We start from the raw sequence: 26,396 nt of genomic DNA on the forward strand, positions 1-26,396 counted from the left end.
GTTCAGCTCAATTCCTGTCGCATTAGCAAGAGGAGCAAAATCAGAGTGTCACTCAGATATTCTGCTTAATGGTTTGGCGATGGCCTGGCCTTTTTTTTTTTTTTTCCTCCTTTTTCCTTTCGCGATCCTCCTAACCCTATCTCCCTGCCAATTACACTGTTTAATCTATATGTAGATAATGGTGTCTAGGACCTCCCTGTTGAAATGTCAGGTGTGAAGAGGTTATTAGCTAACTTTTAATTACTGTCCATCATTCACCAGCCAGCAGGACAGATTGGCCCTCTCCGACTGTCCGCTTATCTAGTCTCTGAATGTTGGCTAAAGGCGGGGAAAAGAAAGACATTTAGGAAGCACCAGGTCTCTGACTTAATATCACCATTTTCGCACTATTAACAGGACTTAGTGTTTGGAAGAATGACGTGGGAGGGAGGAGAAAATGGTGTGACCAAGTAGATCATGTGTCAAATAGTTTAATGGAGCATGATTTAAAAGTTTAGAAGCAGAAAAGGAGGACGTGGAGCAGGAATCAGTGGAGAAGAAAGTAGTTGCCATATAAAACTGCACAAAGCTCTGCTGCAAGTATGCAAGTAATTTTGCATCAGCATGAGGCAGAACCAGAATCTGTGCTGTCAGATTTTCCAGAATACTTGAACCATGTTATGTTTTGTGGTTCTGCAGACACACTCATGTCAGTCCTCGGATCTTTTTGTTGGTCTGAGGAACTTGCAGCTTGGTTAAAACAGAGATTTTCTTGTTCATAGAGATTAGCTACATTTTCCCTCTTTAAATGTTTTAAAAATCTGCAAACCATTTTCTTGAACTCCCCCTGCCCTCGTGTTAAAGCCCCTATTGTACATTTAAAGACCTGCAACCCCTGACCCAAATTCTGCTGCTCTCCACTTTCATTCCCGCTCTCCAATACTTGTACTGGGGCCCAAAATAATACAAATGCTGGCCCCAAGCTCTAAGCTCTGTCTCCATTTGCTATGTGGTAGATTGCAAGGGCTAACTTTATGACACATGAAGGAATGTGCAACAGTACTTTGCTTTTGTTGTGAACTTGGATTTTTAAAATGGAAAGAGACAAATAAAGCAAGGCAAATGAACTGGAATTTTAGCATTGTCACACATTATGCAATAAAGTCACACATTTCTACACAACCTAACACCTGCTGGTGTCTGCTGGAGGTGACTCACAACTTTTAGTATAATGCATGTTTTGTGAAATGCAGCTCTATCAATGCTATTTAAACTCTTTTTGTTTCAGTGGAGGTTGTTATGATGCTTGCAGTTGACATTTTGCAAGGATGTGTTTGTATGACGTGTCTGGTGCACTCCATCCCCACTTTATTTAGAAATAAAGGATCTCACCACTAAATTACACTGGTTTATGTGTATTTGCAAAAATATATATGTACAGTATGGACAGTATGCACTGTTTAAGCTTGTAATATAAATACCTTTAACAACACTGGACATACAGCAAGCCAAAATAAGACTTGTACCCTAAAAATAGACAACCTCAACAATATCATAGCCGTTCTCACGTCTTCATTGCAGCTACAAGCAGAGATACACATACAAACGAACATACCTGCAGGCAGAGCAATCTCTATTCAGCCCTTGAACTGTCTTTGAGCGGATTTACTATTTTAAACTCTGCAGGGCCAAGCGCTGCTGATTACAGCGCCACAGAGAGAAATACTTCCCAAGCTCACTTTTTCTCCTTCTCCCTCGCCATCTTTTACAGCTTACAGACAAATTCCGTTGCAGGCAGAGAGCTGTTATTCCAGCAGACATCCTCCCTGTGATGGAGGCTCTGGTTACAGAGAGCTGCCACTGGATCACACATATAAACACAGACTCACACACGCCGTGCTCAGACATTCTTCATTTTATTCAAGGAAAGAGTAAAACGGAAATAGATGATTGGTAAAAAATCTCCAGAAATTCTGAAATAATGAGATAGTCTAATTGTGGAGTTATTTCTTGCCAGCACACACACTTTTCTTTCCATCTCTACCACTCTCTCTCTCTCTCTCTCTCTGGGCCACAAATGTCTCTGTGGCATCCAAGTCCCTGTAAAACTCAAGCATTAGTGTGTTTTCAAAACTAACCATTCACTAGAGAACATCATTAAGCCGATTAATGTTTTTCATCCCAACACGCTTGCCTTTGAACTGGAGTTTGTGTGATATTTAAGACTTTAAGTGGAGCCTCACTGTTGTGTGAGGGGTTTTGTGTGTGTTAAGACTCTGCTCTCTGAGCTCTGTGGTGAATTACAGCTGACCCATGAAGACCCCAGGCCCCGCTGCTCCTACCTTTGGAAACCCCCCGTCATCTGGATCACATCGGGCTTAAATGGGGGGGGCAGAGTAGAACCCCCTCTGTCTGACACAGGCAAAGAGGAGGACGCTGGAATGAAGGTTCACCGAGGTGTGTGTGTGTGTGTCCGGGGGGTGTGCTACACAGCCGCTCAGTCTTGTCTGTCACAGACACACGACATATAACAAAGCCAGACTAATCAGAAATATTTGTTATGAGCTGATACAATCAATAAATAAATAAATAGGTTATATTGGTCGTGGTTGTGCGAACAGGGGGATCTAATGTCATTGGACACTGCTGCCGTCTGCATAAAGAAGGATGACCTTTGACCCTTGTTTCTCAACCAACAAGGGATGGGCATTAACAAATACATGTGTCTCACTAGGTTGAAATACACTTATTACAATTTCTAAAAAGAACACTTACTGTTTAAAGTGATTCTGAGATTGGTCATTTTAACCATAAAACAGTATATATATATATATATATAATTAATATAATATAAATATAAAGTGTACCATGAAAATAAATAGTAAATGGTGTGAAATAATTTCACCATCACAAACATTTATCCAGCAGCTGTAAATATAAGCATAATATCCAGTAAACTGATGGACGAGCTTCCACTGCACCAGCAAACATCCCATCCTCTAACCTGATGAGTTGCTGCCCCCTGCTGTAACACCGCATCCACGAAAATATAAAATCCTCCCATCTATGTGTGGCAACATAACAAACGTACATGTATGCATAACGTAATGGTCAGCATCGTTATTTTAAAAGTTTATAGTCCACATATTCACCTATAATCATGAATAAATAACTCAGTACAGTTGTGAATCTTAAAAAAATCCCTGAGAATTTCAAGAACTTCATTCTTTTAAAAATGAAATTATCGAGTTAAACTTGTATTTCTCTAGCTCTTACTTGGGAAAATCATAAACTCCATGTGATTCAGAGATCAAATTTAGACTCTATAGATAAATGAAATAACTTACAAAAAAATGACACAATCCCTGTTATCAATGCAAAGGTATTGGCTGTTGGATCCTTGAGAATGGATTAGGCTCTGACATAAAGCCCTTTCTGTGTGTGTGTGTGTGTGTGTGTGTGTTGGGATATTGTAGCTGCATGGTCACAGGTGTTGAAAACAGCTACTGCAGGACTCTGCATGTGTTGGACATGCTGTGACAATAATCATGCTTCAGTATGATAACAGCAATCAAGAGAGTGAAGATGTTATTTAGGATAATGGCACTCCTGGAGTTGGCACTCAGTATCGCCAGAGAAATAAAGTACCTTGTAATTTCCCGGCTGGATGCAGGACATTGCTTTACCTTTTGTAGTTATTGTTTAGGACCAGTTGTTTGCTTGGCTGCAGGGGATCTTTTGTGTTAGACTCTTGTTGCTGGTTGCAATTTTTCATGCAATCAATGCAATAAAAACATTTTTAATTTATATATGAAAATTGTTTATTACAAAAGTATATAATAAAGACAACGGATAAATTATCAATAAAGTATATAAATAGCTCTGTACATTTAATTCATTTTTTTTACATGCATGATACCTCCACACAGTTTATTGTCTGAAAGTCTCAAGGGTGAGAACTGTGTTATTAATTGCGGATACATTTGACTAAAATTACTCTAATTAATATGAAAAACAAAATCAGGTGGTTACTCATCACATATCACATCCTGTGCAAACACATGCACACACTTCCTGTCCCCTCTCTCTCACACACAGACACACACACAGAGACAGGCACATTCGACCACATCATTGATTCTTAAAAACGTAATTCTGTTAGTACATTCAATAAGTGATGCAACTCCTCAAAAACAGGGTGCTTCACTAATCCTGCCACTCAGCACAAAGTTAGTGGGTTTTAGTAAGTTTTTGTTAGATTATTAGTTTATTAGTAGGTTAGTTTGTTAGTCTGCAGAGAGCTATTAAAAGCTCCTCAGGTTAGTAACTGTTAATTGAACTTTAGGAGATGTTAGTAGCCGGTCAGGGGAACAAAACTGTCAAGCTTCATTATGAGGACTTCTGTTGTTGTTCTTAGCAGTACTGCTCGCTGATGAAAAGCACATTCTCGTGACACTAAAGGATGTTTTGTTTAAAAGCTTCCATGTAATGTGATTTAATGAACATCACTGGCATGCTTTGATCTAATTCAAATCAACACAGACTTCAGGATTGAAACAATGTTTCAGTCAGAGAGAACAGAGATGTTAGTAAGAGCAACAGGTGAGTCTTTACTGCCTCACCACTGTTAGTATCGACACCATAAGGAGTTAGTAGTGGAGCTGAGGTTTGGCTTGGCTTGTCTCTCACTGCATTGCCTGTGGTGACAACAAGCCAGGCACTCACCTGCAAAGGTTGACCACACAGTGTACAGGCAGAGACACAAAGCCGGCCTCTGAATATGTGAATTTAGCCTGTGTAGACCCACACAGTATGGTAATATCATTTGGAATCAGATCATAATCACTTTTGTGAGGATTCTTTTAAAGTATGTGGTCAACCCAGTTTAATAACAGCAGCTTTGTCTGCTCCTGTTTTCATCTTGTGGTTAATAACATTTCCCTTCCCAGGTCCTGAAACCCTTCTTGACATACTCACTTTAACATTTTTTTCATTGATTTTTCTTCAGTGATTAATCTGAGGCAGTCATAAATCTAGAAGAAGGATTGCAGGATCATGAGAGAGGAGTGTGTGCATCAGACTGCGGGCGTAAAGCAGAGGGTTAGTCAGTGTGTTAGAGAGATCCAGGCCAGCCATCAGCATTCAGAGTACAGGTTAGTAATCATCCGACTGTTAGCAGACATTAGTACTGTTAGGTATTAGTGAGATTCTGTTAGTACAATCCAGACCTGGGTAAAAAAGCTACTTGCACATAATTATTAGCATTTGCTGTAATTATCTTAAGTATCAGATGATGGGGCTGTAAGCATCAGGACAGTTTAATTAATGCCAGCAGGCATCATTTAGAAAAATACACACCATTCATTTCCAGTGTCATTCTTGTGATTATCTAAATCACAAGAATTCCCACCAAACTGGTACTTCAATGAGCTTCTAACAAATGCTAACAATCATTTGTAAATAATTTTTTATCCCTTTTCTGGTACACCCAGTGGCTAAAGGAAGAGCTTCAGGCATCTGAAAAGTTTGCAGCTGGAAGAAAATCACTGTAAAGCAGCTTGTAGCTTCAGGCCCATTACAAATACATTTCCATCAGACTTACGTACATAATAATACACATGCACACTTACAAGATGTAACACACACACAAATAGAGCACATGCATAAACACATGCACTCGCGCAGACACACAAACACACCCACGCATAACAGTAAAAAGAGTATGTACTGTAAATAGTACATTAAAATAATAGTATTAAGACCAAAGAGAGGTTTCAAGACAAAAATAAACATAATGTGTGAATTACACACCATCCTCACACACTTGAGCAGATGGGCTTTTTTAACATTACAGGATTAAAATATTAGAGCTTTCCAGTTCTGGATGCTAGCTTTGGTGAGAAGTTAACACACAGGAGGACAGTACTGTTAAAACACCACCTCTGGTGAATTTAAAGTGTCTTCAACAAGGGAGGAAGTGACTGAAGTGTTGGACAGTGTAGCCAAGGTAACGGAGTGAAGAGGGCACTGCACAGAACAGCTGAAGAAAGCAAACGTGCAATGTTTAATGGCTGCAGTGTCAGTGTTTTTGATCAGTGGAGAAAAACCATATGAAAGTTGGGGTGTATGGAGCTGTATTAGTATCAGTCACAGCCAGGGAGAAATGCACATGTTAAAACACTACCCATGAAATACCTTCCTGCTACACCTGATCACGCTGACACTGACTAAAAAGGAGTTGTTGGCATTTTTAACTCTTCTCAGCTCTTTTCCGTGATACACGAAGGAAGCAGAAGTTGTCTCTCAGTGGGGAAACACTTGAACATGGATCCTCTCCTCCTGAAGATACAGGACAGCAGTAATGGCACCATGCATTTAACACTGCAGGAGAAACGAGGTGACAGCTGTTACAGTGGTGAATGATGATGTGATTCACATTCCTATTGACCTCCTTTATAGGACATGCTTTTAAGGACATATTTTTGTCCTGGCCTAACAAATATGAAAACATTTTCTTCCAAGATAATCCTGCATATTGCTGCATAAATAAATCTGGAAAGTAGATTATGCTAATCTGATTTGTTCATGGTCTCCACTTTTCGGTTGGTTTATTTCCCCTCTTAACCATAATCCTGGAAAGGAGAGTAGCATATAGCAGAAAATATGGCAGCAATTTAACACATAACTAATCTCTCGTGTTCTATCTGTTCCCCATTTATCTGCACTCTCAGCCAGCACAGAGGCTTAACACAGGGACACATACTGTATGTGGGCAAAAGCAAGATAAGAGTCCATAAAAATGGGCTCTGCAGCTTATATTCATCCAAACCTACATAACAAGTCACAGTGTAGAGTGTAAAGTGAATGTGAGGGGAATAATAGGCACAGTGGTGTAAATCTACAGAGAGATGCTTTACCAGTCTGTGAAGGCAGCACAGCAGAGGGCGATGGTGCGATGCCGCCAGGTGAACAATGAGGTCCAGTGCAGCCCGGATCAACTTTTTCATCAGTGTAACTGGAGAGGAACACACAACACAAAGCAGCAGAAAAGTGTGACGCAACCCAGCTGTCCTCCCAAGATACCCCAGGGTACGCCTGCTCTTTCATTGTATTGTTTCTCCTTACTGCTTTTTATTTAGAGGTGAATGAGAATGAAATACACCTACTGCTAAGACATAAGTCACTTGAGATGGTGTAGGCTTCACAGATGTCAGTTATCTAACTGTGAATGAGTAATGCTATTAAATTCTCCATCGGATATTGTGTGCCAGTGGAAATGAACCTCCCTCATTATTTTAATAAAGGTAATCCAGCCTGTACACATAACCTGTCCTGCTGTTGGTTCCCATTCAGATCCTCCCAGTGTCCTGGCTGGTGACATATCAGCAGCTCTGAAGATGAATCCACTGCAACATCCGTGCAACACTGACCACAAGGTTACCTAAAAAAAATAAAAGCAGACGGATGAACTGTGAGGAACATTTTCCATCTGATCATAAATCTATAATTTACTATGTTTCTACATTACATTTTCGTAATTAATGGCCCATTTTGCCTTATATTAACCTAAAAACTAAAAAGAAAAAAATACACACCACCAGAACTTCACACATGGCATGTATATGGCTGCAGCCCATTCTATAGCTACATACTGTCTATCTGAAAATGAATGCATATGTAGTGTATATATATATACTGGCCAAACAAATCGTTCTTCTAATGCTGTGTGTTTCCACCAGGAATATTTTCTCTATAAATAAACATATTTTAATATTCATAAACTCTGCAAACATGTCATGCAAACATGTCAGATTGAGACAAGAGGACCTAGGCCCACCGTTGCAGGAATATCAGTGAGTCACTATTTATCTAATCAAAGAACAGAAAAACACAACATGAACTAGTTTGATAAGCGGAATAAAATAAAACCCGTTGAATGTGAAATAGGAAGGGAATAATAGGACCTATGGGGTCTGTCATTTCTCCTACCAGTAATCTCCAGGGTCATCACGCACCTGTCCTGCAGCATCAAACGGTGCGAAAAGATCACATCTTCTTCTTCTTCCTCTTTTTTTTTAAACATGTTGAGGGCAACCTGCGAATACACGCCGTGTGTGTGTGTGTGTGTGTGTGTGTGTGTGTGTGTGCAGTGACTGCGCCCGCAGTAAAAACGCTGGTCGCCTCCCGGACCTACAAGCTACGCACTAACATGAGCCGCGGCTGAGCGTCGTCTGAAGGCGATGGCTGCCGAGCTGAGACGAGCAGATGTGGGAGTGCCAGCAGCAGCTGCGCACTGACGGGACTCCAGTCCACGGAAAAGAGGATAAAGTGGAGACGGGTGAAGCCCCGGGACAAAGAAAATGGATGGGACGTATTAAAGAGAACAGCGCCGTCTTTAACTGAGCGGGACTGCCTACACCCGAGTTAATCGGTGGCCCCGCTCCCCAGCTGCTGCCACAGGTTTATGGTCTTTTGTGTGTGCGCCCTTCATCCACCATCTGTGTTTCCTGGGCAACCGAGGAGTGCCTGCGGGCATCAGCACCACCAGCTAATGCACAGCATCCACCGCAAACCAACAACACTACAGCACTTTGATAGGATTGTACTTAAAGGGCCATACTGTAACACAATTAATGCTTTTAACTTAACTATTTACTGATTTCTCCACATAGGCCACATCCACACTGATCCGTTCATATTATTATGCAGCCTATACTGCTTCATCACAGCCTTTCATTGTTACATTTGTTTACTGATGCTCCTCTGATAGTTCTGCAATTGTGGTTTCATGTCTGTTTTATGCGATGAACTTTGTTGTTTTGGGATTTTTTTTTTATGGAAATATGCGAAATAGATTTGCAAGAATGAAGTAATAGAAGCAATAGCATAATAACCATAATAATAATAAATCTATTACAACAGAAAAACAATTTGTGCTGACGCGATTAAAAGAAAACACTCAACATGCATCACACATGAGAGAACAAAAATGTTTGATGAATTAAGCATTATTTTTAGATTTTTACCACTGTTTGAGCAACACAGTTGGGCCTGAAGCTGACGCCAGAAAGAGGCTATATTTAATCAATAGGGTTTATTTTCTGATGAAAGGAAATGGCTCAGAGACATAGATGGTGTATTTTTGGGCCAAATGGTGGTGCTAGAGGAAAGGACACTGTAGTGAGATACTCACAGGATTATGTGATGTCTTTTGTGTGGATGAGTAATTCACGGTACAGTACTGTTGTTGTATGTTGAACATCAAAATACAGAAAAGACACAGGTGATTTCACAATATACTGCAAGAAAATTGTGGTCCTCCCCAAATCTGTGTGAGGAAAACTACTGGAATCATTGTTGTTATACAAGTCATGACACAAGTGATCTGAAGGAGTTTGTGATACATGGTAACAGGCATAGCACCCTGTACTGTAGGCTACAGGCTACCTGCCATCCAACTGTAAAACAGCTACTGTCAAAAGGCTGACAAACAGCAAAACAGTTTTCTAAATGGAAACAAGGCGTTCCTTTGGAGAGTCTTTATCACAATCATTGTACAGTATGTGTACACCCACATGAATATTATTTTTCATACGATGAAGCATTTAGCATTTCACATTAAAGGTCAACAGAAAGCAAGCTGCAACTGTCCTCTGGGCACCATGAAGCTCTGCACAAAATTTCATGGCAATCCATCTGATATTTGTCAGAATATTTTAGACTGGACCAGAGTGGTCAACCAACTGACCACAAGATGTTGCCATCCCTGGACCCGTGCTGTGTATGGCTAAAACACACTTCTACATAAATATGTCTACTATTACACACAAGCACACACACGAAATCACAAATTAACAATTTGTCTGTAAATCAAGTGACTGTCTAGTATTTCTCAGATAAAAAAGTTTCATAGAATCTTTCTCAGGTCCACGACATCATAACAGAGCGTCAAGACACTGATGCCCTGTTATGATGTCATAACTGGTCAGTTTGCCTTGAGCTGAAAACCTACAGACCAAAGTCAGCTGAAGAAGTCACAATGATGAAGTGGCACATTTGGGAAAACATTTGTTGTGGCAATATGCCATCAAGTTCTCATTCAGCCAGCTGTTTGACAGCAGATAAAACTGGTAAGGAAAAATTCAACACACACACACACACACACACACACACACACGCACACACTGAGTACATTTACTAAAGTACAGTACTTAGGATGCTTGTACTGTGAGTAAATTTCATTGACTTCCCTATATTCCAGAAAGAAATGTTTTTACATTTATTTAACAAGCTGAAAATATGACTTTGCAGTTTAGTTTTAAGTTTAAAAAAAAAAACTTTTGTAAATTTGTCTGATAATAAATACTGTACCTACTACATAGCACTTTTAATGCAAGACCTTAACTTGTAATATATAATATTTTTCCCATTGAGTGTATTTTGCTCTTCTCATTCTTTGGAATACCACTGACTGAAAAGGACATGATGCCATATTCAGTATCTGACATAATATTCTTCTATGTGATCATAAAAGACGAATATTAAATTAGTGATGATCAAATGTTTATTCACGTGTGCATAATTCAGCTACATTTGTGCATGCTGTGTTGGCTAATTGATCCCTGCTGACTCCATGTTATAGCCTTCACATGTTGTTCTTCTCTGTGCAGGTACTGCTTCTCTGTCGGCATTGACAGATAAAGAGAAGAAATCAGAGAGCTCGGAGGTGCTGATAAACGACATCCTTTGCAGCAGCACAAGTCGCTACCTCATTACAGAATTCAATGGAGAAGGGCGCTTTGGCAAAGTAACCAAAGGTATAAATTTAACAACATCACAGGACGTGGCCCTCAAGATGCTAAAAGCAGAGAGCAGCGCTGAAAGAGAGGTAGTTTATTTAATTTTCTTTTTTCTTTTCTTTTTTTTTTTTTTTTTTGCTCACATTTTGTTTATTAATTGAACTGCTGATACCATGCTATGTCATTTACAAGAACCTATGTTATTCTTCCCATTTTCTCCAGATCAAAATGCTCGAAGTAGTGAGCGTTCTTGACCCAGTCAAGAAGAACGTGGTTCAGTTCTTTGAGAAGTTCAAACACAAAGGACGTACCTGCCTGGTGTTTGAACTGCTGGACAGGAGTCTTTTTCAACTGTTCAGTGAACGACACTGGAAGCCACTAGCTTTCAGTGAGATACGGCCAATAGCACAGCAGGTGAGACATTGTGGCTTTGATCAGTCTATCAACAAGTAATGGCAATGTACTACGCCAGCTGAGAAAGAACTTGAATACTGAAGTAATATGATTTACTCTTGATCTGTTCAAGCCTGCACCCTGGCTGCTGGTATCTTTAACGGTCCACATTGTGTCCTTTCTCTCTGCAGTTGCTGATGGCCCTTGACGCCCTAAAGGGCATTGGTGTCATTCACTCTGACCTGAAGCCAGACAATATAATGCTGGCAAACCACCTGAGTGAGCCCTTCAGAGTGAAACTAATAGATTTTGGTCTGTCTTTCACTACCTCAAATAAGAGATGTGGGATGAGAGTTCAGCCTCTGGGTTACAGGTGGGTTCAATCTCATCTTTTAACAAATGTTTGTGGTTGTGTATTCATGCTGTAAATGACCCAACAGAGGCTGTGAGTCTTCAGTATACATGCTAAATATGAGGCTGATGTCTGCACTAATACATTTTCATTTCAAAACACTTGAAACGATCTGCGTCCATACTAACACACATGAAAATGTACAAATGCAAGACCATTTGGTGACACTGGACATGGGCAAGCTGGTGTAAACAGGAAGCAGATTGTCTACTCTCAGTCATGCTGAGTTGATTAGTTGCAGAAAATACTACGAACGAGTTAAAGCAGAGACAGTTGTAGTGTTAAAATGCAGAATTTCACTGCACAACAGCAGCTAGCAAAGACACTAAGGTCTGTTACTCATGTTGATTTCACCAATGGTAGTTGAGGCTAATAAGACCCAAGGCCCAGCAGCGATTCCAAAAGTCTCTCCTGAGTAGTGTGGACACCAGGTGTAAATGTAGCGGGAGTAATGCGTTTTAAAACTGAAACGTAGTATTGTGGACGTAACCTGACAGTTTGATAGCTTGTGTGATTCTTGTACGCTTCACACAGGGCACCTGAAGTCACTCTGGGCCTCTCTATCTACGAGGCCATAGACATGTGGGGTCTTGGCTGTGTGCTCAGCTTCTTGTACCTCGCCAAACACCTGTTTGCAATACACTGCGAATACCAATCAGTAAGTGACCAAATATATCTAGACTGTAACACTCTGTCTCAGACACATATCCAAACCCAACTAGGGACTTTATGTAGGATTTTAGTTGATGTGATATTCTCTCTCCAGATGAGAGGCATTATAGACATACTGGGCCAGCCAGCTGATCACCTCCTCTGTGCTGGGAGGTACACCCACAAATTTTTTAAGGTGAATCAGCACTGGAATAACCAAAGATGGCAGATAAAGGTATTTTAACCTTCTATCTCCAAGTTAGTTACAACTACTCTTTTAAAACTTTTAATACATTGAGGAAGAAGTATGACCTGCATGTTTTGTTCATGTAGACTCCGAGGGAATACCAGCTTGGCACTGGCACTGAGCCAAAAAGATGGATGAGCCCTTTCAGAAATCTACAGGACCTCATAAAAGTATGTGGTCCATTTCACGACTAAACTGGAATTAATGCCTCTGCCACTCAGACTAGTTTCAGATTACATCCCTGTTTATCCCGAGTCATTTAAAATATTAACCATTTGTGTGAATTTTTTTTATTTTTTATAATTGCTATGTTAAGTCTTGAGTAATGGCTAAAAAGTGTTTTGTGAGGTCACACTGACCTTGACCTTTAGCCACCAAAATCTAATCAGTTTGTCCATGAGTCCACAGTGACGTATTTACCAAATTTGAAGAAATTCCCTTAAGGCATTACGGAGCTATTGCATTCACAAGGTGAAAACCACATTTTGTGAGATCAAACTGACCTTGACCTTTGACCTTTGACCACCAAAATCCAATCAGTTCATCCTTGAGTCCAAGTGAATGTTTCTCCCAAATTTGAAGAAGTTCTGTCCAGGCATTACTGAGGTATCATGTCCACAAGAACGGGACAGAGGTACATGTGTCTGGAGGGACAGACACACATATGTCCATACAGACAGACAGCTCTGGCTGTCGCCAGCGTGGAGGCATAAAAATGAATTAATACCAGGAAGACAGGAAGCAGTTAAACTGAACTGTTGCCTACTTTGTTTAAAATTCAGCACAAACCAGAGATGCAGGAATCCATTGAGCTGGAGGATCAAAGAGCATTTGTCAGCCTCCTGAAAAGCCTTCTACATACAGACCCAGAGAGGAGGATCACTCCAGAGAAGGCCCTCTCACACCCATTTGTCACAATGGCCCATCTGGTGGATAGAATAGACACCAGCTTGTAGTAAGTGACTGTCTTTTGGTTTCAGTAGGGTTGGACAGATATGGCTGAATTAACGGACAGATTTGTTTCTTGATCGAGTGATCCATTATTTTTTTGTTGTTGTTGTTTGATTCAGTGTCAAAGATTCTTTACAGAAAATGCTGGTCTGTCCAATGGACGACTTGGATGAGGCACTATCTCCTGATGGTGAGGCTGAGGAAAAGCCCAAAGGTGAAAAGCCTACAGCCATACCTCATTCTGTGGCAGGGTCAGCTGTCCCTTGCTCCTATGATGGCGTTAAAAACATGCCTAAGTCATCTGATAGAGCAGAAGGTGCTGCAGTAATAGATGCTAGTGGCTCAGCTGTATGGGATTCAACTGTTAGCCAAGGTGCAGCCAGTACAGCTGAGGGGACTTCGGCTTATGGAGGGTCACCTGTTGAGAGTCCACCTCAAGCCCGCTGAAGAGAATCAAGAAAAACTTTGGCAGGGCAATAGAGACCTGGTTTGGAAAGAAAAAATGCGAATAAAGGAATGTTGAATGTCAAATTCATTTAAGCTAATCGTAGACAACAGTCACCAAGTGTGGCCAAGTGTGAATGGTTGTTAAATCTCCTGGGAGGGGATAAAAGGACAGCAGTAGGTGGGCGATCTCTGTTGAGGGATGGTTCTACTTTAACATAGATAACCTTCACTCCACTTTCACACCACTTGCCCTCCCTATCCAAAATATGTACATTGTTGCTTGCTGTACCACAACATAAATGCGATTGGCCTAGGTGCAAATATTTTTATTTTCCATAAGACTCCCATTCTGCAAACCAGCCTTTGAACAGCACATCGGACAGCAGCCTTAGTGTCAAATCTATCAACTCTAATCAAATAGCTTTAGCCAGCCAATACTAACAAATCAACACAAAAGGTAGCTTACACAGTGCGTCACTAAGCTTGAACAAATAGCCATCAAGAAAAGAGCAACAATTCATTGTAGGTCTACACAGTATGAATGAATAGATGACGGGATCTGATCCCACAATCACTTGCATTTATAGAATTCATCATTCATCATCAGTGGCACAGCAGCCAGATGTTATTTCACACGCAGTTTGCACATTTTCCAACATTGCTATAGATTTAAATCCCTTATTCCATTCCACAAAAAAAGAAACCTGTACTCACCTATTAGAAGTTGATCCACCAGGTCTTGTGCTCAGCAATGTCCTGAACAACACTGGCTCTGCTGTTCTCTACTGAGAGTATAGTCTATCCAGCTAACATTAGCCTCTGGCTGCACATCAACATTGCTAGCATTCAATGAACTTGAGACACGCTGCGTAAAAAACTTAAATCTAATTTCATCAGTTTAGCAGTAAACTCATCCTATTCTCTGTTATCCTTCCTCTTCTAAACATTTTGCTGCTAACTTGATAGTCCATATGCTGAAGAAAACTGCTTCTTGCTAAAAGGATGAGAAAAAAAGTTGACGTCCACTCACATAAGTGACAGGGAGCAAGCTCATTCATAACTTTTGAGAAGAAAGTAACCAAATTAAGTAAGTGATGGGTAGAAATAATATTTATTTTCAATAAGACATGCATTTTTGATTAAATTTCAATAAGGGCAATAAAAATATAAAAGACTATGATTCAAAACCATATGTGCCACTGACAGCTACTGGGCCCCGGCGCAGTGCACAGGCTGCAACATGGATAGTTATGACATCAAAGGAGTTTCCCTTTTCCTTCAAGTATAGGTAAATTGCTGAGTGTTGACCTGAGGAGTTGGCCCTCCTGTGTTGAGCCATGTGTTTGTTAAAGGTTGTTTAGTTTCACTGACATATTAGTCTGTGCATTCCCATCGTCTGTCTTAAGACAGAAACTGGTCTATCCAAGAGAGCAGACACTGAAACACAAGAAAAGCAATCCAGTGCATGCAGTCCCCCTGCTCTCTCGCTCTCTCTCTCTCTCTCTCTGTCTCAACCCAACCAGTCGAGGAAGATGGCCTTCAGTCAGTCCGTCAGTCAGAACTGAGGAGGCCTCCAGGATGAGAGGTCAAACATCTTCAAGTTTCCACTACCAAGTCCAATGGCCCTCCAATTAACCCTTCTTAACCCAATGACATGGATGACTGAGAATATTCACAGGCGTCATATTCTTTGTTATTCATGGTAAGTAATTTCAAAGCAACTTTGAATTGATATTAATAAACAACAAATTCATTTTAATTCCCCCTGTGTCAGCCTTGAGAATGACACAATGATTGTTTAATTAATTCAATTATAACACAGATCTTGACACTCTGATAAAAGATAAAACATCTATAGATTGTGCAAAATAAATGATTCATTGTTTGGTCAATAAAATGTCATGACACAGTGGAAAATTGCAATTGTAATTTCCTGAAGTGCTAAGTGACATTTTCAAATTATTTGTTTTGCTTAACCAACAATTATTGTTGAATGACAATGACCCATTTTCAATAACATTAATGACAAATGCCCACATAGTTGCATATTATAGCTGAAAATAGTCATTTAAATGACTAATTGTTTCAGATCTAATCTCACCCCTGGTTTTTTACAATATTTACAGATAAATATGACTGCACTTGAGTCTGTCCATCGGGCTGTCCCTTTGCTCAAAATATTTCAACTACTCGCTTGATTTCCAATGAATTCTCTCTAAAATTCACGTCCCTGCAGAGGATGAAACCTTTTCTTTTAGATCCCGTCAAATGTTCCTATTTGACACATGAAGTTGAAAATATAATGGGTTAATGGCATCTAAGGTTTCACGTGTTTTTTTTCCTAAGCACTGAAGCAGTTTTACATTGTTATTTCAAAAAGGTAAATTTTATTTCTTACAATGTCTCCAGCATGTTATTGATTGCGCTTGAGCTCCCCTAATGTTGTTGTATAAATATTTTTCATTTGTATATATTATTTTTTTATGTAATTGTTTACTTAACAATATCACCAATATGTATTTACAAAGTACTTAAATTTGTATAATTTTTACACAAAAAATAGGCTAGAAATTAAGCAAAACACTGGAATAAACTAAGAAGGACCAGCAAAAAAGCAAGTTATACTAAACATATAAAAATGCATTTCGGCCAATTTTGTAAATGAATATGAGTGTACTTCTTATGAAATAAATGAGAACTGGGGGAAACTTGTACCTCATTAAAGCCTCATCCAGCTGAGGGCGACACCGTCTGCGCTCAGGTAATTTTGTCCTTCCTGTGTTGCCATACAAGTGTCAGCGCCTCTCGCTGTTCCGTCAGCCGGGAAATTTGCATCATTTTGCGGCGGTAAATTTCTCGTTGTTTATGCATCGGCCGGGTCCCGCAGGTCTCTCAGGCCTGTGTAAAGTCACTGATCATCTTTACCTGAGCAATGCCAGAGCGGCCAGTGATTCGGCTCAGGTGAGTCAGTATGAGATAACCTGCGTAATCAGCGTTACTGAGAGCAGGAGCCGCTGCCCTCCTCCACCCGGGGTTGAGTATATCCACATCCCGCTATCTGACTCCCCGGTATCTCCTCTCGGAGATCACTTCGACGAGGTGGCAGATAAAATAGAGCACACTGGGGACCGCGGAGGTCGCACCTTAGTGCACTGCAACGCCGGTGTGAGCCGCTCCGCCGCCCTGTGCATGGCCTACCTGATGAAGCACCGCGGTGTGACGCTCCTGGAGGCCCACAGGTGGATGAGGACCTGTCGACCCATGGTGAGGCCGAATAATGGCTTCTGGAAGCAGCTCATCCGGTATGAGATGGAGCTTCGAGGCTGCAACTCTGTCCGAATGACCTCCTCCTCCATCGGGGAGATACCAGACATATATGAGGAGGAGGCCAAGGATATGATGCCACTATGAGGACCTTACCTTCCTGCGCTACTTAAAGTGTGGAGGAGTGGGACATCGTTACACAGTGATTATGTCCCCTGCATGCAGTGGCATGACCATAACATAATGTTTATTCATGAAAATAAATATAATGTGTGTTCACTCCTGATTTGCTATGGGCAGCGGTGGAACTGAACTAAATACAACTCAAGCACTGCACTGTAATTTATACTAGTGTGTAGCCTAAATTTCAGAGGAAAATATTGTACGTCTTCCCCCATACATTATCCTGACAACTATAATTACATGTCAGATTTCAAAATAAGATGTGACATTATGAGAACAGCAAATAACTAAGATGAGTAAATGGTTTATTTTATTGTTTTTAGTAAGTAGAATAAAATAATCCAGTGGCTCCCAACCTTGATGTTTGGCCCTTTGAAAAAAAACAATCTGCTTGTTAAGTTTCAGATGTCTGTCAGTTTGTTTGTACTGAATTCTTTGCACACGATTGTATTGGTACTTAACCTACATAATCTGAATACGTCTTCCTCCACTGATTTTCGCCAGGCCTCAGATTAGTGAAGAAGCAGTGACAGTGAAGGCAAGATCGGGAATCCAACTTATCTGAGGCTTCAAAGTACAAAAAGCATTTATTTTAGAATGAACAGTCATCTTAATTGGTTTAGCAAAGAAACATTTGAAGGACAGCAGTTTGTTTTTATGGAAAGCCATTCTAACAAAATGAAATAAATACTGTATACTTCGTTTTTTTAACTATAAGGTCATTGAATGTATACATTGCAACTAATTCTGATGCTTTTTTCACTTGTGGTGTTAAACAAGAATCTTCTTTCCAGATCTCATAATAAAAATATATTTTTGGTACATATATGGACTTTGATTTTGATTATATCTCTTTTCCTCTCCACAGAAAGGGCTCTCCATAGATTACGACCACTGCCCCAGTAAAAATATATTAATTTATGAAACAGGCACAATACAAGAGTCACACATTGAATCACAGTAAAATCATTCACAATTTGGCACAAGTCTGTCAGCTCTAAACATCAACACACAAATCTACTCTAGAGGACAGTTTAAATCTAATGTGTTAGTGGTCAGCCTATCCCCAGAGTCGTTTCCCCAACAGTCAAACCAATGCAGCCGTTGGCCCCCTTACAAAATACTTTTTTTGGTAAAAACAATCAACGTTTCAGACTACACTTTCAATGTAAAGCAACAAGTGGTAAGTTCGAGGGATAACTGGTCACAGAAGAGCTGGGCAAACGTACAATAACCCGACTGACAGATTACAATAACAGTTTAACACCACACCACACCACACCACACAGATTGTTCTGCATGACATTCAGTCTGGATACAAGGAGGGACATGTTTACCCAACACGTTAGTTAGTTGCATTTGAATGGACTAGCTCAACGTTTTGGGAGACATGCTCGTTCACCTTGTTGCAGGATGTGAGATGAAAAGATCAACACCACTCTTGTATTTGTACGCCAAAGTATGACACTACAGCCAACAGATGGCTAGCTTAGCTTAGCATAAACGCCAGTTCCTGAAATAGTCTAACACACAGCCCCTTGTAAAACTGCAAGATGTCGTTTTAACACTCGAGTTTCTGTATGGATTAATCAAAAGAAATATGTTAGCTCACGGACTCTAAAGGTGCTGGAAGGCAGATTGTGCTACCTTCTGACAGATCTTTTTATCCAACTCAGCATTTGCAAGTCTGTGACTTTTAGAAGCTAAAGCATGTGATTTGGAAAATAAAGGTTGCTATTACATTCTTCTGGCCAACACCATATGGTTGTGAGCAGAAACCCCAACGTTACTTTAGTACATCTAAATGGAATATGAATCCACTTTAACTAACAGACATTTAAAACATCCCCAAAGAATCTCTACACAGTCAGTATTTTACAGAGATTCAGATGGCTTATTTAGGTACACAGTGCAATCACTAATGTACTGTACAAACAAGGCTGAAGTCCAAACAGCTAATATTTTTATCTGCTACTGAAATATCCTGAGTCAGGACCTTAGTCAGGTCAAATTACAAGATTGCCTAAAAGGTGAAATAACAACACAAGTGCAAAAACAACATGCTTATTTAACCTTCACTGCATTTCACTAAGTCCTTCAATAAGGCAACAGTTTCATCTGCATAGTCATGCATAAGCATCTAAAGGTACAAAATAGAACAATTCCCATTTAACACAAGTTGAAATCATAGCAGAGTACATCAAGAAAATATCTAACGCCAGCATCCACTCCCTCTTCTCACACAACCCAAAGTGTATTCAGCTGCTCCGGGCTTCACAAGAACAACTTGAGATCACATCTGAAAGAAAATGCAGAGAATTAAAAACTCACCAAATAGCTAAAGATAGTTAATCAAAAAAGAAAAAAATGGAACAAAAATTGCGAATGGGGGGGGGGGGGGGGGGGGGTCTATTATATCAGCAACCTACATGTTGTTCCAGCTTCTGATATTCTGTTGATTTAGGTCGACGTGCAGATTTGGATCTCTTTCCCTCCAAAACAAAGGCAATTATCTGGTGAGAGGAAAGGAAAGACAAAAAGATAATGGCAAGTTTTTCAACTGGTTTTAAGTGGCTAGTCTGGTCTACAAAACGAATGTGGATTTCATTACACTAGTAACGAACAATAGGCAGCACAGTGGATTAATCGCTCTGTGTGTGCTCCATTATGGACCACAGAGTACTTGGCAATTAAGTTTAAAATCCTTCAACTAAACATGTAAACAGTATTTCGGTATCTCACAGTAATGCATGTTCATTCTCTTTCTGAAACTTAGATGAGAAGATTTATACCCCTCTGATATTAGTACATTAAGAATGAAGCCACCGCCAGCAGCCGGTAAGCTTAACTTAGCATTAAGCCAACCACCTGTCCCACATATTCAGTTGTAGACAAATGATGTGGAGTGAATTATGTGTTTTCATGCATTTGACGCTGCCATGAATTGAAATTATTCCATTACATATAGTGGAGACCTGAAAATCAAACAAAGGTCAGTGACAGAACTAGCACTGCAACTACTGGGTTTCATAACATTCCTGTTCCATTTTCATTTGTTTTAACAAGAATCCACAGACCACAATGGTTGACACGCATACAATATTTGCAACTCAAATCTGGGTTAGTGGAAACACAGGAAGTATGTTTCAGTGAGGTCTGAGCAACCACAAAAGTTTTAGACGTCCAATACCTTTCGCTTGTTGTGGTAGGTGATGTAAAGCACTGCCACCAGCACAGCTGTAGAGACAAGGTAGGCAAAGAAATGACTGGTTTCTGTGTCGTCCTTCATACCAGGTGAACTATACTGGCTTTTCTGCTCCATTTCTCCATCACTGGTGTCCAGTCCTCCTGGTTTTTCCTCATTGGTGTCGGTTCCTTTTGTTTTTCCTTTATTGTTGTCCTCTCCTTTTGGTTTGTCCTTACTGTCGTCCGTTCCTTCTGTATTGTCTTTATTGTTGTCCTCTCCTTTTGGTTTGTCCTTACTGTCGTCCGTTCCTTCTTCATTTTCTTTATTGTTGTCCTCTCCTTTTGGTTTGTCTTTACTGTCGTCCGTTCCTTCTGTATTGTCTTTATTGTTGTCCTCTCCTTTTGGTTTGTCCTTACTGTCGTCCGTTCCTTCTTCATTTTCTTTATTGTTGTCCTCTCCTTTTGGTTTGTCCTTACTGTCGTCCGTTCCTTCTGTATTTTCTTTATTGTTGTCCTCTCCTTTTGGTTTGTCCTTACTGTCGTCCGTTCCTTCTGTATTTTCTTTATTGTTGTCCTCTCCTTTTGGTTTGTCCTTACTGTCGTCCGTTCCTTCTGTATTTTCTTTATTGTTGTCCTCTCCTTTTGGTTTGTCCTTACTGTCGTCCGTTCCTTCTGTATTTTCTTTATTGTTGTCCTCTCCTTCTGGTTTGTCCTTACTGATGTCCGTTCCTTCTGTTTTTTTCCGAGCATCATTGCCTGTTGTTTTATCGCTGGCATCTTTTCCTGATTGCCCATTGGTCAGAGTATTAGAACCTTCTTTAGCTGCCCCATCGCCAGCTGTCTGGGTGGTTTTAGGCTTTTGATCACTGGGTTCCTTTTTCTCACCCTCAGGCGGATTTTGCTGATCCTTCCGTAAGTCCACCTGCCCTTGCTGACTTTGTTTCTTTGCTTGTTTGCCTGCCTTTTTTCCTGTATTGACCATTTTCACCTGACCTTCCTGACCTTCCTGACCTTCCTGACCTTTGGATTCTTTAGTTGGTACTGGGTTGGCCTGGGTCTGACCGTCATTTTTTTCTGCAGACATTTTAGCAGGTGTAGTTGCTTGTTTATTCTTTACTGTTTCATTAATAATGACATTTGGATCTTGATCTTCCCCTCCCTTAGTACTGGTTGATTCTATGTTCTTCTTAACTGTAATAGGTTGGCTTGGCTGCATCGGGTCTGGAGCTCGGCTCTTATCATGTTCTGTTGGAGCCCCTGTAAATAAGAAAAATAACAAGTTTTAAGCAGCAGAACACAGTCATGGTGACAACAACAGAAACAACAGTCTTCTGACCTCTGCTTTGGTGACAAAGGCATCTGCTTGCTTGTCTTCGTTAGTTTTCCTTCTTCATGTCCATGGCAAACTTTTGAATATTTCTCCCACCTTATTAGTAATGCTCTCTGTCATCTTCTTGTCATCTTTCCCCCACTTGATTAAATTAGCTGAGATTATTTGATTATCTGATTAGATTATATGCTGTAAAAATCATAACATAAAAGCCATAACACCAAGGCCAAGGAGGCAGCCTTCGCACAAACAACTTGAAATAGCCTTTAAACCAACTATTTTGGTATACAGGCTGAACTAGAACAAATGTCAATACAACTCATAGTAAATTCATTATTGTTCTTTTGGCCATTTTATGCCTTGAATAAACAGGGACTGTAGAGAGATGTCAAATAAATACAGGAGAGACACTGGGAATGGCATGTTCTGATACCATTTTTCCTTTCCAATACTCGAACAACTTGTGTATCAGCCCAATATCATATCATTAAGAAAAAATAAACAAATAAAAATAAAAAATTTAACAGCTGTATACTAATGACCCTGTATGGATGTGACATGACCGCTATCATTGTTGTAAGGCATGGCTCATGTTAAACCCTTTGTAAACCATGAATGGATACATGCCATAGAATCTTTCTTTTATTATCTAATCTGTCAGTCATAAACAGAAACAAGTAACAACACTGACACTAGTCCTAATGTTCGTGCCACCCCTTGAAATTAAAGCCTTGCATAGTGTACACGTTGCGTTTTTACTGGAGGGATTATCCAGTGTAACATATTGCCAAATTGCTGACAATTGGCTAACGTTACACTGTTTAATAAGAATCAGTTCCCCTTTTCCACTCTAAGATAGTAGTTGCCAATGGCTGCACAGCACAACTTCCTGCCTAGGCCACTGTTTCAGAGAATCCCCCTCTTTAGAGTCAATTTGCCTCACAAAGCAGATTCAACATACCCAGGATATCTTTTCAATATCTGGCTTAACTGAACCTAACATCGGCTGCCCTGGATAACCCGTACTACGGTTACCAACTGGCTCATTTAACTCGAGGTTTACCTGTACGGCCACCAGCATGTTCATGTGAAAGAGGCAGAGTTGTTATTTATAAGCAACATTGTCAGAACCGTGAATGATGATATGAAAAGAAACGGCGACACCTGCATGTAATTAACTTATAGCTACATATAAAAGTGATATTCAACAGGGAGAAATGTGCACAATACTAGCAATAATTTCCAATTATCATTCAATTTCTGACTGGGCGGGTATTTTTGCTCTTCTGTCTGATGATAAACAAACTACAATGAATATATTATGCAGATAAAAATTCACGTCAGATAAGCTCAACCTGACTGAAATGTTTTAACTTTTATAGTCATGGAAAATACTTAACAGAGTGTGGATAATTTTTCGAATAAAAGACATCAGAGAGTGTAGCTTTTATTTCCATCATCTAAAAGTCTCCTCAGTGATGAAGAAGAGAGTAAAAGCATCAGCGAATTAAAGAACCTTTGTTCAGTTCAAATGAAACTTTAATGTTCTTGTGTAGTTATTCAGTTTGATAAACTGTCCTCTGTTTGTTAGAAGCTCTCTTTTAAAACCAGAGTGGAAAGACTCGAGCAGCAAAAAACGATTTCAGCGATCTATAAAAAAAATATGTAGGCTACTGCTCGTTATCATTCATCACTTCCTGTCGGGCTCCTGTATGAAATGATAACTCAGTTTTTCCAGTGATCTGATTTGGTCAGTAGCCAAGAGTAAAACCCAGAGTTAAACCTGAAGTTACCTCGATAACCTCCACTCTCTCTCCGTAGTGCAGGCCTCTGGTTGTCTGGGCAGAAATAAGCTGCCACATGTAGTCTGTTGTGAAATAATGGGAACCCCGAGGTGGAGAACAAGAGGTGAGGTGGGAGGAGAGGGACAAACCCAGCCTACATACACAAGTAACAGCGTTTGTGTTGTGTTGTGTTGTGTTGTGTTGTGTTGTGTTGTGTTGTGTTTGTGTTTGTGTTTGTGTTTGTGTAACCTTATCATTGGTTTTCTGTTCGTGGGTCTGTCACAGAAATGAAAGTTAATCAAATGCTTTCACTCCACTGCAGTCAATCCTTTGTGTCCGTATTCAGTGAAGCTCATGGTTGATTATCCGGATGTATATGTATGTATACATGTATATTCGCAATGTCTCCATCCAGTAAAGATTTCCCTTCAACACAACACCGACGACGAGCGCGACCTCAGTGATTAGTTCCGCTCGTCTTATTCTGTCATTTCACTTTCCAGGACGAGCTGCAGTAGCACACAGGGATTATGGAGAGAGTCCAACATTTTTGTCCAACAATGAGTTTGAAGGAACCATAGAAGAAAAAAAAAAAAAAAAAAAGACACGATGCTAAACTCCACTCACCTGTGACCAAGCAGCAACAGAGAGCTGTTGTGATCAGCAGGAAAACCGTCTTCATTGTGTCCGCACGCCGGAGACCACTCAAACTATCAAATGTACCCGGTCCGTCCCCGATTATCTCCAACGACACGATCCGCCTTGACTAATGTGGGTTGACAGGTTGGAAGATTTGACAAGTCTTGTTCCTGCTTCCGTGTACAGACCAGCCCGCTCTTCTTCTGCGGGAGAAAAACCCAGAGGTGGGCTCTACTGCCACCCACAGCTGGAGTGCTGACAGCACAGGGCCTGGGTTCAGCTCATCCATGCTCAACACCAAACTTTTTTTTTTTTTCCCCCCCTTTTTGAACTGATTTCAATTGAAGTTGAAATTTAATATTGGAGAAAAAAAACTGCATCTCAAACTAAATAAATACAAGTTAAAGTTGCACATTCAAGTCAGATTCAAATGCCAACCTTTCATCTCAGTTATTTGCTGGTGCAGCTCTCACGTTATAGTCTAGAGAAGATACCCCTACCTCCAGTCAAGTGTAACAAGGTGAAGTCCCTGACCCTGAAACCCTGAACTCACTGGTTCAACAACAAGAAATCACATGACCAGGCACAACCAATCAGATTCCCTGATGTCAACCCACAGATCTTGCAACTAAGTGTAACATGTCAGTCATCCATGTGTCATCATGCTGTTTATGGCAAGTGCCCTCTCCTGCCCTATTCAGTCATTGCACATCTCACTTCACAAATGGCTCCGCATGTTTATGGATATAGTACAACAAGGCATGGTTGCACATTTGAGCCAGTCAGCTTGACTTCTTCATGTCAGTGAATCTTGGTATAGACGGGAATCCAGTGGGAGGACAGGACTCAGCTGTAATCGCTACATTATTTAGTTTCATTTGAATGGCGCATGTTTGAACAGAGACTAAATATTTAGATACAGATATACTGTAGACGCTACTGTATGTGAGGTTGACATCCTCCTATTGTACATACAGCCCATTGTACTCAGCTGACCTGAACTTGTAATGGCGAGAGAGAGAGAGAGCACAGATGGAGAATTACATTTAATATTTATTATTACAAGATCTGTTGATGTTTCTGATGATCAACCACAGGATGAGAGGAACAGATAACATTTGTGTTGTCGCTGCCACCCACAGGTTAGGTGCTGACATGATGGGGATATTTAATCCTTGAGGGGCCTGTGTCAGTATTTAACCTTAGCAGCAGATGGCAGTATTGATATATATAGTGCAATTTAAAAATACTGAAAAAAGATCATCATGACATTAGATTACTTAATCTGCATGTGACTGTAGGGGTTTTCAAAAACTATCAACCCATTATGTTGTCCTATAACAACCTCAGAGGGTATGAAACAGTACTTATTCCATCATTGACTGAAAAATAATTAGCATAAAGCCACTAAACTATGCAGATGAGCACCGTGGTAACTATATTATAGGGATTAGAACTGAACCTGTGCAGTGGCTTTGGTGATGAGATAATGATCCAAATATTAATTGGAGGTGTTTTACATCTCAGCTGGGTGTGGGGGACCCGTGGGTGCTTGTAATGAATATGTCTTAATTGTGGCAGGCTCTTTGACATTTGAAAAGTCCGATGATCCCTCTCATTCTTGACACACATTTGCATTTCCATCTTTAAGGTCAAATGGGTGTGAATAATACATTAAGGAGGTTCTTAAGCTCACAGCCAGCCATACCTATCTTCACAAAGGCACCAGCTGAGTCTTGCTAAGCTGAGTGAATGTTACAGAAACAATCAATTAGTGTCACTTTAGGAAACCACATGTGAAGCAAAGACAGCATCCTGTTATTAACAGGACTATAAGGTCACGGAGATATTGAAAGATATAGGATCCGCCTTTTCTGACTAAACACAACGACAGAAACCACCAGCATCAATATGTGGTATTGTGTGGATTTGATGGGTGGGTGTTTTTTTGCGGTTGCGTTTTTTTTTTTTTTTTTTATTTATTTTTTTATAATTGTAGTGACTTCTGAAATGACAGTTCTAGGTGCAATATTACGCAGGGGAACTATAACAGGGTTAACCTGGAATAAATTTGAGATCAAAGGAAGGCCCAAAAAAGAACCTTGGCAAGAGATTGGAGGAATTTAATGAG

At 40.3% G+C, this 26,396-nt stretch overlaps 3 protein-coding genes and 1 long non-coding RNA gene across 5 annotated transcripts; 2 read left to right on the top strand and 2 right to left on the bottom strand.

The window, feature by feature from the left end:
• Positions 1-3,843: 3,843 nt before the first annotated feature.
• LOC139623880 (uncharacterized) lies at positions 3,844-8,500 on the bottom strand. Of its 2 annotated transcripts, none has more exons than XR_011691602.1 (3): positions 7,995-8,500; positions 6,897-7,420; positions 3,844-6,360 (listed from the first exon to the last, which is right to left on the bottom strand). It is a non-coding gene; the product is annotated as an uncharacterized lncRNA (long non-coding RNA). The 2 variants fall into 2 exon arrangements; XR_011691603.1 differs by having other exon boundaries at positions 7,969-8,440.
• Positions 8,501-8,613: 113 nt separating this feature from the next.
• On the top strand, positions 8,614-14,929 carry LOC139623879 (homeodomain-interacting protein kinase 1-like). The gene is made up of 9 exons (XM_071482487.1): positions 8,614-10,109; positions 10,650-10,867; positions 11,001-11,192; positions 11,363-11,544; positions 12,118-12,241; positions 12,350-12,469; positions 12,568-12,651; positions 13,264-13,436; positions 13,552-14,929. The coding sequence occupies exons 1-9, from the start codon at positions 10,019-10,021 to the stop codon at positions 13,877-13,879; spliced, it is 1,512 nt and encodes a 503-aa protein (XP_071338588.1). The 5' UTR covers positions 8,614-10,018; the 3' UTR covers positions 13,880-14,929.
• Positions 14,930-16,645: 1,716 nt separating this feature from the next.
• On the top strand, positions 16,646-18,158 carry LOC139623882 (dual specificity protein phosphatase 18). The gene has a single exon (XM_071482489.1). It carries the CDS (start codon positions 16,745-16,747, stop codon positions 17,288-17,290), a length of 546 nt encoding a protein of 181 aa, XP_071338590.1. The 5' UTR covers positions 16,646-16,744; the 3' UTR covers positions 17,291-18,158.
• On the bottom strand, positions 17,895-24,470 carry tgoln2 (trans-golgi network protein 2). The gene is made up of 4 exons (XM_071482488.1): positions 24,254-24,470; positions 20,517-21,769; positions 19,756-19,839; positions 17,895-19,625 (listed from the first exon to the last, which is right to left on the bottom strand). Exons 1-4 carry the CDS (start codon positions 24,306-24,308, stop codon positions 19,620-19,622), a joined length of 1,398 nt encoding a protein of 465 aa, XP_071338589.1. The 5' UTR covers positions 24,309-24,470; the 3' UTR covers positions 17,895-19,619.
• Between the last annotated feature and the right edge of the window lie 1,926 nt (positions 24,471-26,396).

The sequence above is a fragment of the Trachinotus anak genome, unplaced genomic scaffold (assembly GCF_046630095.1).
Source record: "Trachinotus anak isolate AG129_WGS33_773 ecotype Australia unplaced genomic scaffold, CSIRO_AGI_Tana_v1 ptg000008l, whole genome shotgun sequence".
NCBI classification, from domain to species: domain Eukaryota; kingdom Metazoa; phylum Chordata; class Actinopteri; order Carangiformes; family Carangidae; genus Trachinotus; species Trachinotus anak.

Bases quoted from the DNA above. Each gene is read 5' to 3' on its own strand.
- LOC139623879 (XM_071482487.1), top strand. From the start codon at position 10,019: ATGATGAAGTGGCACATTTGGGAAAACATTTGTTGTGGCAATATGCCA. The intron at 10,110-10,649 runs GTAAGGAAAAAT...TTCTCTGTGCAG, and splicing joins TTTGACAGCAGATAAAACTG to GTACTGCTTCTCTGTCGGCA. The intron at 11,193-11,362 runs GTGAGACATTGT...TTCTCTCTGCAG, and splicing joins TACGGCCAATAGCACAGCAG to TTGCTGATGGCCCTTGACGC.
- LOC139623882 (XM_071482489.1), top strand. From the start codon at position 16,745: ATGCATCGGCCGGGTCCCGCAGGTCTCTCAGGCCTGTGTAAAGTCACT.
- tgoln2 (XM_071482488.1), bottom strand. From the start codon at position 24,308: ATGAAGACGGTTTTCCTGCTGATCACAACAGCTCTCTGTTGCTGCTTG. The intron at 21,770-24,253 runs GTGAGTGGAGTT...TCTTATTTACAG, and splicing joins CTGTTGCTGCTTGGTCACAG to GGGCTCCAACAGAACATGAT. The intron at 19,840-20,516 runs GTATTGGACGTC...TCCTCTCACCAG, and splicing joins CCTACCACAACAAGCGAAAG to ATAATTGCCTTTGTTTTGGA.